Genomic DNA, 14899 nt, shown 5'->3' on the forward strand with positions numbered 1-14899 from the left:
AACACTAAATTTCCTTCACATAATGTAACTGTGTAGTTGTTTCTGTCCCATATTAACTCCTAATGTTTAATTTTACATTTCACGGGGTCCTTGAAAGGATAGTTCAGATTATGTGAATTGGGAATTTATGAAGTGATCGTATTAGATACAGTAGATGCCAGCTGGTAATCACCTAGTTTGGAGAAGCAGAGAGGAGTGCCAGCACAAAAGCTAAGCGATGTACTGTTGTGGACAGGGTCAGCAACAATTCATATTTTAGCCACTTAAAATAGGCCCACTTACATAAATCAATAGAAGTGTATGGATTTTGGACATCTTTCTTTTTGGATGTTTTCTTTGCTGTCAGACAGCCTTATCTGACAGGAAACTGGTGTTATATAAGCCAAATATCACTCTCTCCAAAACAACCAAACTCCATAGGCAAAATCTGCAATTTTACCTTGCAGAACACAGGAGTTGCTGGTCTACCACGGCCTCGTTCTGTTTATGTTATTGTGCAACACTGGTGAACTGGAACAATCCTTTTAAAGCACAATAAAAAATGTCACATAATAACACACAGGCTAACAGATCAGAGCAGCAGTTCTGTGAGTAAAATTATTAAATTATTAATTTTTCCTATGGAGTTTGGTTGTTTTGGAGAGAACAATATTTGGGTTATGAAATGGCAGATTTCCGTAGGAAAAGGTAAAGGGGTAAAAATATTCTTAAAATAGCATACAATCTGATATATTTTTTTAGGTGGACCTTTTTCAAGTGGTTAAAATACATTTTGTTGCTGAACCTGTCCACAGCAGTTCATTGCTTAGCTTCTGAACTGGTGCCTCAGTCTTCTTCTCCTAACTGGGAGGACTGGCATCTACTGCAGGTAATACACTATCAATTGGTATGTCGTACCGCCACACTTCAAATAATCTGAACTACGAATTTAAGCCTTAAAATGATTTCAATGTGGCATAAACATAAACAAAATAATTCAAAGTGAAAAGCTAAAACTAACTTCAATACAATTTATACAACTTTTCGAGAGAGGAAATCGACTCTTTCTGTACACCCGAACCCTTTATGTGAATCACAAACTACTGTAAGCTGTCGAGAGGACACTGAAGGTGTTGGTGTTTCGCTAAACTGCAGCCTGGACAGTGCAGGAATATACAGACAAAAGTACATAGGGACGGCAGATTTAGCTAATGGTTTTTTATATACTCGATTGATTTATTCAATGGAATGCTTCATCTAGCATCTTTGTGTATTCTCTGATCTAAACAATACCACACTACCCTTTATTACCCCTATACCCTAAGAATGAAAATCATATTATACACTTATCTGACAAACCTTGCTACAGTGTTACACAAAACCTTCTTCTTATCTTACAAGGGTCAACTGTTTAATTACAAGTCTATTTAAGAGGGGGGCGGGGGGTTGGGGGGGATGGTGGATCATCTAAAAGTACCATATTCAGTGTGATAGACATGTATAAGGCGTAAACAGCAAAGATTTTTCATTCAAATAAAAAAAGACGCAATGCATAATCAAAAGCTGTGAGCTAAGCAATGAAACGACGGTCCAGTTTAACCATCGACGAAGCATTTACATTGCTACTGACAGACGATACATGAAGGCATTGACAGAAGTTCAATGGCGTCTGTATTTTTAGGCACCGTGTTGATGTGAGATATGATATGTGTTTGTGGACAAAGTGTGTGAACAAAGGGGGATATAGTATGTGTTTGGGTGTCTGCTCAGAGGGGAGAGGATGAACAAGGGGATCATGTTAAGAAGCAGTCATGGTAGATATACAGACTTCCAGGCATTCATGTCAAAGATGGGTAACAATATGAGAAAGGGGATGACTTCAGCAGCACCGGCAAGCTGCCTGTGAACACCGGCTGCCAAAAAATAAAAGAAAGAAAGAAAAAGACAAGATGTAAATGATAGAAATGGGCTCAACAAAAGGCAATAATAGAAAAAACACTTGGGAAACCTCTCTGTCTGTGGACTGCCTGCGGGTTCCTCGTTGACACAACGGGGGCAGTGGTCAGAGGTGGAGAAGAAAAGAGGGGGGAGACAGAGAGAGAGAGAAAAAGAGATACAGAGATTGAAAGGGGGAAAGAGCGAGCTGCACAGCTCCCTCTGCAGTCTAAATGAAGTATTCTTTCTTTTCTTCTGCGTGTGCATGGTTGCCCTCAGCGTTGATGATGGCTGTGTCGGCGTCAGGCGCATCGTCCGCTCCTTTGGCCTCGTTTGTCAAGTATGTTCCTGAGGAAACGGAAAAACAAACCTATATCAAGGAAAACAAATACAGAGCAGCCCTGCATGGTGTTCGCTGCCTGAGGCGAGAAACACATCTGAAGACAACATCGGTAATGCTACATAATTCATATGCAAAATGATGAGGAGCTAGGATAGTGCAGGGTATGTAAATGTAGCGGAAGGTAAGTGTGTAAAACTCTGCATCAACAAACACCTTCGTTGTTCTCAATGGTGGCAGTCAAGGTTTAAAGTTTCTCGTCCAAATAACGTGATGCAACTCTCAGTTTTAAATACAAGCTCAATTTTGTAGCATCATTGTTGGAAACTGACCATAAACTTTGACCCTATGTACTTTCCTCTTTGTTTTTCTCTCTTTAGCAGACTTGCTACATGTTTATCATGGCATGTCTGTACTGTTATTTTCTAAATAAATTGGGCTGCTCAAAAATGCCATCAATTTGCATGTGAGTCATATCATATATGTTTTAGAGCAGTTTTGGGTAACAAATATCTGTATGGTATGTGAATGGATATAGAAGAGTGTGAGTGTTCCAGCAATATTAGAATTTATATTGCTCATAATTTGATACTACAACATGAAACGGTTATTATTAATGTTTTTTAACACTTATTGTTATTATTTCCCTTTCTTCTGTTCGGGGGATACAAATAATCGTTTGAGGAATGTAAACAGGAAGTATCATGTTGCCATGGATTCAGTGAGTTATGCTATGGGCAAAAACTTGAGCCCCATTCTTTTTAACCTGGATTTGTTTACATTTTGTCAAACTGGCACTCAGACTGGAGTCACAACTTCGATGACTTTAGGCTTGACTTGACAAAAACAAAGACTAGAAAATACTAGAAAGTACTAGATTAAAATTGATGTGTCACACATTAATTCATTTTAAATACAAAGTCAATATGAATGATGAACAATCTGACAGCATCCATTCAGGTTGCAGGAGAGAGCATTATGTTACTGAGCTCTGGTTGGAAAAAATAATACCAAAGATAATTTTGTTCATGTACAAAAATGATGTGGTGGTCAACAAAAACCAAAATGCATTATGCAAAAAATTACAGATGGTGACGCAACAATTTACAACTTTGTTTGACATTTGAAATTGCACAAAAAAACAGTAAATTGAGGCTAATATTAACATAGTTAGCAAGCTAATGCGTAGCTAACATCAAGGCTGGAAACTCACTGCTACATTATGACTTGTTTAGGACTCAAAACTCAAAATTTAGGACTTAAGACTTGATGTCAGACTTGTCAGTCTTGACTTGAGACTTGTCTACAAAGACTTGAGACTTACTTGTGACTTGCAAAATAATGACTTGGCTGTACAGACAATTATCACTGCATTGAAAATGTTAAAATGTGATGGTTCTCAGTCATGTTCTGTTTTAAAGAGCATCTTTTTTCTTTGATTTCTCAGTGGATTTGTGGACATTGGAGATAATAATGTCATGTCATGTTCAGATTTTACTGAGTTATGACTATTTCTAGGCAAAATTTGGCAATCATGGGCATGGGATTAAACTGCCCTAGGCCTCTCTCTCCCCAGTATCATAATAACATTCAAAACACAACTGAATTTCTGCATTGTTATTTGAAAATAGAAAAAATAATAACCCAGCGAGTTTTGTGTATGCACTGGTGGCATCCATCTATGTGTGCAGGAATTTTTTCTCCACTGCAGGTATGTTGTACTTGTAACATGGGAATTGGGGAAGAACTCGGAGGTCTACTGGGGTAGGTAAAACATGCTCCACTAGTTCCATAAGCCCTGAGAGACTCGGGTCTGGTCCACTGTGGTTTTACCTTTATGCCTGGCCAGGTATCTTCCCAGAACAATGATTAAACACAAGGTGACAAAGACCACTACAGCCACCACTCCTCCGATCAAGGCATGGTCAGTGCCGTGCTGCCCCACAGCGTTGGGATCTGAGGAGAGACAGAGAGAGAAACAAAGAGAGAAGATGAAGGCGCTGGTTGGCGAGGTGAGGGAGCGAGGGCAGGGGAACAGCAAAAGACAGACAATACAAAACAGAGCAAGGAGGAAAAAGAAGATTATTTCCAGCTCGTTCTTGCTCTAATGAGCTGCTGTCATTCCTCTCTCCTTTCACATCATGCAGTCAGAGCAGAGCTGCCTCGCTCTCTGAGAATAATAAAATAAGAGACAGAGGAAGACAGACGGACACCACGTTGACACAAAGAGCAGCTACAGGCAGACACACATTCGCCCTGCAAAATGAAGGAAAAAGAGAATGAAAGAGGGACTCTGGGAAAAAAAAAAAGAAGTGAATAATTCAGGATCACCCCAACGGTGCCGCAGGAATCCCCAACATGCAAACCGGGCGGCGGTGGAGGAGTGGTACACAGTAAATAAATCATCACACGCAAAATAAAAAGGAAAGATCAGTCTTTTTCTGTTTCTTGGCGAGGGAGGATTGTTGTTGGGAAAATGAATTGGCTGTTAGAGAGTTGCTACATGTCTCCAGCTGTTGGAAACAGCAGTTGGAATGACAGTACACTCTTGGAAATCAGTGTTCCAAAAGGGTTCTACCTGAAGGCTTCTGAGGAACCCTTTTTTGAAGAAAGGGTTTGTCAAGGTTTCTTTGTAAGACTCTTTGTAAGAGTTCCGTTAAGAGCCCTTTTCATCCAAAGAACCTTTTTGAAACTCTTTGGTCAAGGTTTTTTTGTAACATAATATAGAAGGATGTTTGTGTCCTTGCTTGTGCTGTAGATAAAACCCTTGAAATGTAAAAGGGATATCGGTAGAACCCTCTTAAAGGGTTCCGGATAAAACCCTTGGAACAGAAAAAGGTTCTCAGCAGAACCCTATTGATAGGTTCTGGATAAAATATTTGGAATATAAAGAGGTTTTCGGGGTGGCACAGTGGTGCAGTGGTTAGTACTGCTGCCTCACAGTAAGACGGTTTGAGACGGAGTTTGTGGCTTAGGCCTTTCTGTGTGGAGTTTGCATGTTCTCTTTGTGTCCACGTGGGTTCTCTCTGGGTACTCCGGCTTCCTCCCACAGTTCAAAGACATGCAGCATAAATGTGTCAGCCCTGCAATGAACTGGCAACTTGTCCAGGGTGAACCCTGCCTCTCGCCCAGTGTCAGCTGGGATAGACTCCAGCCCCCCGCGACCCATTGAGGATAAGCGGTTACAGAAAATGAATGAAAGAGGTTCTCAGTAGAATCTGCTTGATAGGTTCTAGATAAAACCCTTGTAAAATCAAACAAAATCTGTGGGTTCCAGTTAAAAATCTTGGATTATAAAAAGGTTCTTGTTAGAATTCCCTAAAAGGTGGCAGCCTTGGAAGGTAGAAAGATTTTAGACTGGACCCCCAGAGAGGGTTCTCTGTAGAATAGATGGTTCTAGGTATAACCCTTCATGTTGGCTTCTAGGTAGAACTCTCTAAATGGGTTTCAAGTGGAACCTTTGCAAAAGGTTCTACCAGGAACCAAAAGGGTTCTCCTATGGGGACAAGCCAAAGAACCCTTTATAGCTCTAGTTAGCACATTTATTTCTAAGAGTGCAGAGTCATGAAGATTGTAGAATCTTCCTGATGAGGCTGTTCATTCCCCATGCAAAGACCCATCAAACGTCTTCAACAATAGCTCATTTCCTTTATTCACCCTGACTTCATTTTTTTCACAAAGTCTGGCTCACAGCCTATTCAAGGTATGAGTTGGGACGTGACGCTAATGCTGTCTACTGTAAGGGAATCAGAAAAAGTTGACAACGGAGGGAGAGATGGGTAACAGAATAGCCTGTATTATTCATATCAGTCCATGACACCTGAGAAATTAGCACTCATCTCATTATCCTTCTCAGAGCGTCAGGGCACACCACATACAACCCTGTCACTCTGTAGGTGTATGTGGGTTCATGATAGCTAAAATATGGCAGTTCCAGGGAAGGGTAAGCAGTGATAGATGGCTGCTTTAGACACACAGCACACGTCGTATATTGACACGGTTTCTCTTCAGTATTCTCCTTTTCTTTCTGTGTCCGCCCATGTGGCCAAATTGAACAGCTGGCTTGCTCTCGCTCCATAACTCTCCATGGTCCGAGTGACCAGGCCGTCACACCTCACCGCCTCCCAGTGGACAAACACACACTCATACCGACACACACACACACACACACACACACACACACACACACACACAAAGGAGTGTGTTAGTGTGGTTTCACTGTGCGGCAGTTCTGCTTGGTCAGTGGAGCAGAGAGTAGAGGAATGTTCCCCTGGCACGGCCCAGCAGGGCGAGGACTCGAGGCGTTTAGTTACACACATGGCTGTGTCTCCTCACCTCTATCTGTCAGGACAGTGAGCGTTTTTTACCATCATACACACACTCACTGTCCGACTGCTGCACTTCAGTCCGGCTGTTACAACCCAGTGCAGCCACAAACAAGCTATGACCGGGCAGTTGTATGTCCTTCTATAGACTGCTACACACTTTGGCCATGCAATATGCTGGTGTCATGTCCAAGATGCTGGGCTGCAAGTCAAATCCCTTGACACTTCCAGGACATGTAGTCTGATCGTGCTGCTGCTACTGCATCACTATTGCAAGAGAGTACTCCACTGATAAATCTGTTTTATGAGCAGAACTGAAAGGTTGCTCTGAAAAGATTGTGGCTTGACCCTTTATGGAGGTTATGGTAGATTACAATGGTGACTTCAAGTCAGGGCAAAATATGTGTCAGAGTTATCAATAGGGATGGGCAGAACCAATACTAAACTGGTACCAGTTGCTGATTGATCAGTACTAAAATATCAAGAAGCTCCTGGACAAACTGCTATTGGTTTTTATGTAACATTAATTTGCTCTGTTGTATCTGGCATTTTCAAATTTCTAACTATCCTCTAATGATGACAAACTTGTAAGCATCACATTACCTTGGAAGTTGTATTTTTTTGTGTTTACATTCTATGCTCTCCCGCCATGGCTAACAGGATTAAACAATCAAAAGTATGGGCTGACTTTACTAAATCTTACAAAATTAAAGCCAAATGCAATACATATATATAAAAAAAACTAAATAATCCCAAAAAAACTAAATAATCCCAAGCGACAACTCAGTCAGACTGTTGAATCTTTTCACGTCTCCGTAGCCTCTATGAATCGAGATGGACTATGGTCATTAGAGATGGCTACAGAATTTATGGAAAGTGAAGTGAATATGGAAATGCCTTAAAACTACATTCTTTCTAATGGCCAGCAGGAAGTGACTCCATTGGTTGCAAAAAGAAGCTTGAAAGTATGTAAGCTTATACGAAATGAACCTACTTCTCATTTCATTTTTTTAACTCAGCAAACAGTATTATTGACTGTTAATCGAGTTAACGGTCTCAGTTGCTAGCTTAGGAGGTGTGTTCAATACATCGAGATGTTCATTTTGTAAATTGTGGTCCTACTCAGAGTAAAATAGGCAATAAACCATGGTACCACCTTGTGATTGGCCACATTATGATTGACAAGTTGCTACCATGGTGTGTCCTCGGATTCTCAGCATCTAATGTTTAACTAAATAAGCCTAAAGTCAGTTTCCAGGTCTTGGAGAGTCGGCAACTAGCTCCACAAAGTCTGATAAATCACCTCAAGTGATGTTACTTGAGTCAGGGTCGGCTGACAGTGAAGACTACAAGTTTGAGGATGAAGAAACTCTGAGCATGGAGTCAGAAAGAAGTGAGGTTACTCGACCTCTGCAGCCCACTGGCAGTGTGAGGCTACTAGCTATTACTAGCATAACACACTGAACCTTTAACTTGGCAGGAATTGTATTTTGAGTAATGTAGGCACCAGGTTTTGACAAAGAAGTAGCTTATAGGAATAAAAAAGACCACATATCTGTTTCTGATCTATCCATTTTTAGCCCAACACTATTTTCAGAGGGCAATACTAAATTGGTGGAGTATTCTTTGAAAGTATCTTTCAAGCCAACAGGGTGTATTTGATACTCATATACTCAAGATTAGGTTTCAGTGGAGTATTCCATTAACTCATGAAGCAACACAAGCCAGTAACATAAATTCATCATAACCTACAGTAAATGCTTTTCATGCGAGTGCCTTCAAAACACGGTTCATCAGTTGTGTTCTTATGTATTCTGTTCTTGTCCACTGCTGCTCAGGGGAGGAGAAAAATACAGCAAGGGCGTACGAAGACACACAGAGAAAGGAAATGAAAAAATACAGAGTGATGGACAGGAAAAGGCTGAAATTTCAGCTGGAGCAAGACGGAAAAGGGAAGGCGACAAGGAGAAGAGGGATCTAGAGAGGAGGGTTATACATTTTTATGGGTCCAAAACACATTATCTTTTAATAAGGGCACATACATTCTTCTCTGTGTGATTTAATATGGGAGCGTGGCAGAGCAAACTCCTCTTTTAATATTTATAACACTCTCCTTGTCGCCTGGCCTAGCGAGTTGGGCTTGTTTAATAAATTAAAGGGGTTCAGGGCTTCTGTGAGCCACTGCTTGGCCGGACTGAACCAAAAGTGTTACTCTTAAACTGCCCCACTAACTTCTCATCTGATCTGCTCCATATGGTCTTACTGAGGATATGTGACTGTGACACTGTGTGAGTTTTCACGAGGATGTGTAAAGGCTGGAAATGGAAACAATTGGAAACACTGTAATTTTGGTCAGATTAAATGACTAATCATATAATTACATTTATGGGAGGAATATGAAGCATACTGTACTACAGATTTGAGAGCTCAAATATTTCATCAAGGGCTCAAATGGAGAGAAATGATGAGCATAGAAGAAAAAGCTGAATTGCCTGCTTCAGTCAGGCCGTCACCCCTGTTTTATGCTAGCCTGATCTGACCTCAGTTTCTGCAAAATCATACATTAAGCAGTTAAGTCTAGTTTCTTCATACCTCCATAAAAATGCAAATGGAAGATCTATTAAATATCTAAGATGGCTGAGGAATCTGAGTACCAAGAGGTTTGACTTGGTTGGGTTGAGAACATGAAGGATTAGCTGTAAATACAGAGTAGATAATGAAGTTCTGATAACATCCTAACTGTGATATTAGCTTCACCAGGGTGTAGCGCTGTTTGTTTAAGTGCTGGAACACACCTATGACACGTGCATGCATGCGCCCGCACTAGTGATGCATGTACCTCCTGAACATTTACCAGTCTAACTCCACAATTCACTAGTGCTTAGTTCTCCCTTACATGCACTTTAATATTCTGGTAAATGATGGATGGTTTGCAGGTGGGAAATGGTGTGTGTCTCACCAATAAGAGAGATTCTCTGTGCGCGCTTACATACGGGAACACAGTAGCACAACTGGTCATTTAATTCTGTTTCTACTGGAGAGTTTCATCTGTCTTGTCAGGTTAGAACATGCTCAGTTAAATACAGTTTTGGGTTTTGCTGCTTAGATGTCCCACGATATTCGCTGCAGTGACATTACTGCATGCATAAAAATTAAACTGGAAGCGGCCTCTCTGTGACTCATACATAAATACAACACACAATAAAGAAATCACCTGAAAAGCTCGCACTGCTGGACCTGACTGAAAAGGTAAAATAGCCTAAAGGGACAGGTAGAGGTGCTGGTCTCTAAATTGGATATAATACTTATTGATTATTGATGTGTACATGCAGATTTGGATGAACTCAAGAGCCCATCTGTGCATCACACTCAATCTACACCCTTGTTTCAGGTCGTGTAACCACAGCTCCTACAGTGGCAAGTTTACATTGGTCAGCTTTTAACTGTTAAACTGATTTAATGAATATTTTCTTCATGAGAATATTATGCAGCTGTCAGTCCACATGAGAGCTTGGTCTTTCTGTGCATTTTTCTTTGTTTCTGGTACTGCAAGTCTGCATCACACTTGTGTCATCAACATAGAAAACAACTGGAAAAAGACGCTGCTCACTGCAAAAACAGCGCTCTGTCTGATCAAGGCCAAATGCTTTAGTGACGATTTGATATCCAAGCACTTAAAAAAATGGATTATGCAAATATTCATTTTCCTCACTCAGAGAAAAAGTGTCGGAGCCTCCAGCAGCACTACACCCGTGAGCTATAATGAAACCAATAAAGCTGTATATATTTGTTCTTTCCTCATGAGATGTAAACAGCTTTGTCTGGTTAAAATTGGAAGACTGTAAACTGACATGATATAATCTGTAATATTTCATATGTGTTTTCAAACATTCATTCTCTGAAGAACTTCACCGGAGATGTTTGCAAAGTTTGTTTGTAAAGTATTATTGCCACATCTCCTGAGCCTGACTTACAGCCACTGTCTTTCATCCGAAGTCATCTTTTAAAGTAACAACCTCAAATGATCAGATGCAGCATCCTGGAATCCATCATATCAGTATGCACCTCAATTGGCCTTTCCATACTGTAGATTTACATATTTCTCTCTTTCTCTCTTGCCCCCTTGGTATTACATTTATTAATATTAAAATTCATCCCTTATGGGCATCTTTTCCTTCTTTTGGATTACACGTTTCCTCCCTATCTTAGATATAGCTCTATGACGCAATGGGTTCAGTTGCTCAGATCAATAAAGCAGCAGCTATCTTAAGCATGAGCTTATACGGCTGCAGTGTCCTTGCATCTGTGGTGCGGGTCAGGGAATCTTTGAATGTGTGTGTGTGTGTATATCGCTGTCCTGTGTTAAAATAGACAATATTACTTTGTGTTAACAGGAACTCAGATCCATGAGAAGCACTGACAAGACCTTGGCAGCCCTGGGAGTTAAAGTGAGCCTTTTTTGATGTGTACTTTTTGCTGCTAATATGATGTTTCCTGTTTATTTATGAGATAAATACTCTTATATACTCTTTATATAAGATATGGCCTGATTACCTGAAATAAACTATGACCAAACATAATAAATCAAATAAATAAAACCTTTATGCTTCTCCCCTAATAGCTTCCATTACATCATTAAATGTGAAACATAAAGAGACAGACATTACTCTGCATTACTTCTGCTGCAGTGAAAATTAGAGACACAAAGGAAAGAGTCCCTGCAAACAGAGAGAGAAAGTAAAGGAGAGAAAGTGGTGTAAAGTGCCTGCAGACTTCACTTGTTCGATGAGTCAATTATGCCCAACTTTTTGGCTGAGACTGGAAATTCACCAATCTGCATCTAATGCTGGCTCTACTGCCAAGATGAAAGAGTCCCTGGAGGCTGTAGCAGAGGGCCCAAAGACACATGTGTGTACACTCTTGAATGAATGCACCCATGCATGTGAGGGAGTCGGAGAGACAAGAAAAGAGGCATCGTTACCAAGACATGTGTGTGTGTGTGTTTGTGTGTGTCCTTGCACATTATTGCTTGCTGGGTCAGAGTGGATTAATTAGATTCTGAAAACAAATTACTTCTGCTAATCATTCAATAAAGCCCACACGTGGACTTGGACACTATCTTGAATATTCAACAACCTCCTTCTCTCTTCTCCGAATGAAAAGAAATTGTGGTCAGCAGGGTAACAGCATGAAGTTATAAGCAAAGCGAGATAATTAATCATATGAATTCATTAAGTCGCATACAAGAATCAATCTATCAAAGCAGCTCGATGTTTGGCAAAATCCATAACCTCTTCAAAACAGCAATAAAGCACAACAAAGGAGGAGGCAGGGAGATCACAGCAAGGACCACGTTTACACGCACACTCATTTTCCACTAGTCCAAATATGACAATATTTGGAGTTTGATACAGGTTATGTAAAAAGTACATTGTGTTAGGATAGACATTATTAGGGCTGTTTCTGAATATAGCTTTTAAGATGAAGGATATACAAATAATTTGTGGGTTTTTGGAGCATTCTGTGGACAGGTATACAGTGTATTTGGAATATGTGTCTCAGTTTGGGTTTTTACTCCAGTTTATGACACACAGCTTCTTGCCTGTTTGTGGTCAGACCATCAAACCAATAGCCAACAGTTTGCAAGGCTGGCGTAGAGACAGATGCACAAAAGAAAGGAGGTTTGAGGGTAGCTTCTTTTTTGTCGTCTTTAGAAAAAGAACATGTATGTGATGAAATGGATTAAACTTTAACTTAAGCTGAAAACTGGCTGATCTGGTGACCATCTCCAGGTCCTGCACTTAATCTAGTATCTGTGTTTCCTTTTCAATGTTATTCTGACATCTATTCATCTATCAAAATCCACCTTTGTCAGGTAGAAATAAGAAGCTGTTTTTATTTATTCCTCTGTGGAATCACAGACACAGTGTATCAAAAATTACATATATGCAGTGCGAAAATGGAGAGCTTGACATCCATAGAAACAGTTACTAAAGAGGACTGAGCTTAGCAAAAGGTCAGTTGGAGAGTGCAGGCTGCATGTAAACAGGAATATTATTACTATATTGCTGCTGCTTTTCTGTCATAAACTGCATAATGCTGCTGATTAGTTTGGAAGAATTGTCATTGTGCAAGGCCACTACAGGAACAGAAGCCCCTGAGTGATCTTGGAGGAAGCAAGTTGCCATCACAGGCCAACCATCCCCTGAGGGAGACAAGCTGAGAAAAATGAATAAAATAAAAGACCAAATAAAACTTCATGTCAACAAATGAAAATTGTTGACTGTCTCGACACTGTGTGTGTGTGTGTGTGTGTGTGTGTGAGTGCTTCCTCAAGATTGCTGAAAGTGTCCCCTGCCATTGAGATTTAATGAATAGAAGGGCTATTACATGTAATTCATAACACTAGCCTCAGGATCTAATGATTTCTCTTTTTCTGTTCTACACTTTATTCCAAATTGTTGCTATAATTCTTCCCCAAAAGCGAGTTAATGTGACAGGTCATCAATAATAATTGCCCAGCAATAAGTGGAAAGACTTTTGCATTATGTTTTAATTTCTCTTGTGATCCTCAGCTTTATATGGTGGAGAGTGGGAGAGAAAAAAATGGAGAGAAGATGGTCGGCACTGTTCAATATTTAACCATCTCCCCCTCAGGGGATGCTGCAACCCGAACCTAGCCTTTCTGGTTTAAACACAGCAACCAATCAGCTGCCCTGGACACTTGCCCTCAAGAAAATATGTCTTTTGCTAATCATATGGCCTAACCTGTGCCCTCCATTTAAAACAAGATCAATAGCAATGGAATAAAGCAGGTACGAATCCCTACGAGGAATAAAAATAGTCCCTTACCTTATTGAGTTTTCACAAAAGGTTTGTCCTCGCTCTAAAGCAGCTTCAATAGGTGAATGTGAGGTTAAAGACATAAAACATTGCCTGTGGAGTAAAACCTGCCCTTTTAATCCTAAATAATTTGTAACAGCAATGAAATAGGAGTGATTGAAATTTCAACAGTCTAGCTAAATTTGAAAAGGAAACCACTAAGGCGTTTGAGTAATCTGCCTCATTTATGTTTGGTTTTGATATTAGCTCATTAATGCTGCTGCAAGTATTAAATATTTTATACTATGTTGTGATCTCAGCTTTGATTTTTTATGCTCTATAACTGACCTTCCACATAATACTGTAGCTTGTGTTTTGTCATCTGTCTGGCCATTAAAGAGCTAAACTGATGCAAACTTTTGATATGCATGCAAGTCTCTTTAAAATCTTTCTATAAAACTGATTAACTGGGTTTATTATTCCCAATGTTTATTCTTAAAAATGACACCACACTCTGCAACTGGATAATGGACTTTCATAGAAACTGACCCTAGACAGTTCAGATTGGCGGTCTCACCTCCTCCACTCTCACACTAAACATCAGAGCCCCTCAGGGCTGTGACCTCACCCCTCTCCTGTCCACGCTGTACACCCTGTACATCCACGATATGGAGAGATTTCAAGCAAAAATGAGACTCTTGCAGAGTGGTGCACAGAAAACAACGTACAGCTCCGCAAAACTAAGGAGCTGATTGTTGATTTTCAAAGAAAGTAGGCAAAGACTCACACTGAGGTAGAGCAAGTGAACAGTATGAGGTTCCTTGGAATCAACATCAGAGAGAACCTGTCATGGACATCACACACCTCCACCCTTTTAAAGAACGCTCAGAAACGGCTGTATTTCTTAAGGAAACTTAAGAAGGCAAAATTCCCATGCAAAGTTCTTGTCTGCCTCTACAGAGGAGCAATATAAAGCATCCTGACTGGAAACATCACAAACTGGCATGGGATGTGCACAGAACCAGACAGGAGAAATCTAATTCAGCTCATTAGAACTGCCTAGAACATCACTGGTAAGCATCTACTGAACATCAGTGAGCTGAGGTGCTAGTGCAGAGCCCAGAGGATAATAAAAGACAATAACCAACCCGACCACAGCCTCCTCAGTCTGCTGCCGCCTGACTGAAGACTGAAGAGCAGCTTCTTCTCTCAGGCTATGAGACTGCATCCTCAGCTCGCCACCATGTCAAACTATTTGTTTTATTTTTATTTACTCAAGCAATCTAATGTAAATAATTATAATGTTGTTTTTTGGGAGTAGCTAAAAATAAACTACAACTTAAGGGGATAGACAAAATCAAAATTTACATTTTTCCATTAGCCTGCACTATTTATCCATCTAAATGTTTTGGCTGTGAGTTGCTGAGTTTTGGAGATATTGGCTGTCTTTCTGATGTCTACCTTCTCTCCAATATAATGGGACTGTGTTGCTTCAGGC

The 14899-nt window shown here is 40.3% G+C and overlaps 1 protein-coding gene across 3 annotated transcripts in view; it reads right to left on the reverse strand.

Moving 5' to 3' along the window:
• Nucleotides 1-761: 761 nt before the first annotated feature.
• Nucleotides 762-14899, reverse strand: part of cadm2a (cell adhesion molecule 2a) — a 311927-nt gene continuing 297789 nt past the window's right edge. For 2 of the 3 annotated variants that reach the window (XM_084731248.1, XM_084731246.1), the window contains 2 exons: nucleotides 4088-4210; nucleotides 762-2262 (listed from right to left, as the gene is read on the reverse strand). In XM_084731248.1, the coding sequence (XP_084587374.1) occupies nucleotides 2144-2262; nucleotides 4088-4210 (242 nt within the window). In that variant the 3' untranslated portion in view covers nucleotides 762-2143. The remainder of the gene's footprint in view (nucleotides 2263-4087; nucleotides 4211-14899) is intronic. The other variant, XM_084731247.1, reaches the window with a different exon arrangement.

This window comes from Lutjanus erythropterus, chromosome 11, assembly GCF_056507025.1.
Source record: "Lutjanus erythropterus isolate fLutEry1 chromosome 11, fLutEry1.hap2, whole genome shotgun sequence".
Taxonomy (NCBI): Eukaryota; Metazoa; Chordata; class Actinopteri; order Lutjaniformes; family Lutjanidae; genus Lutjanus; species Lutjanus erythropterus.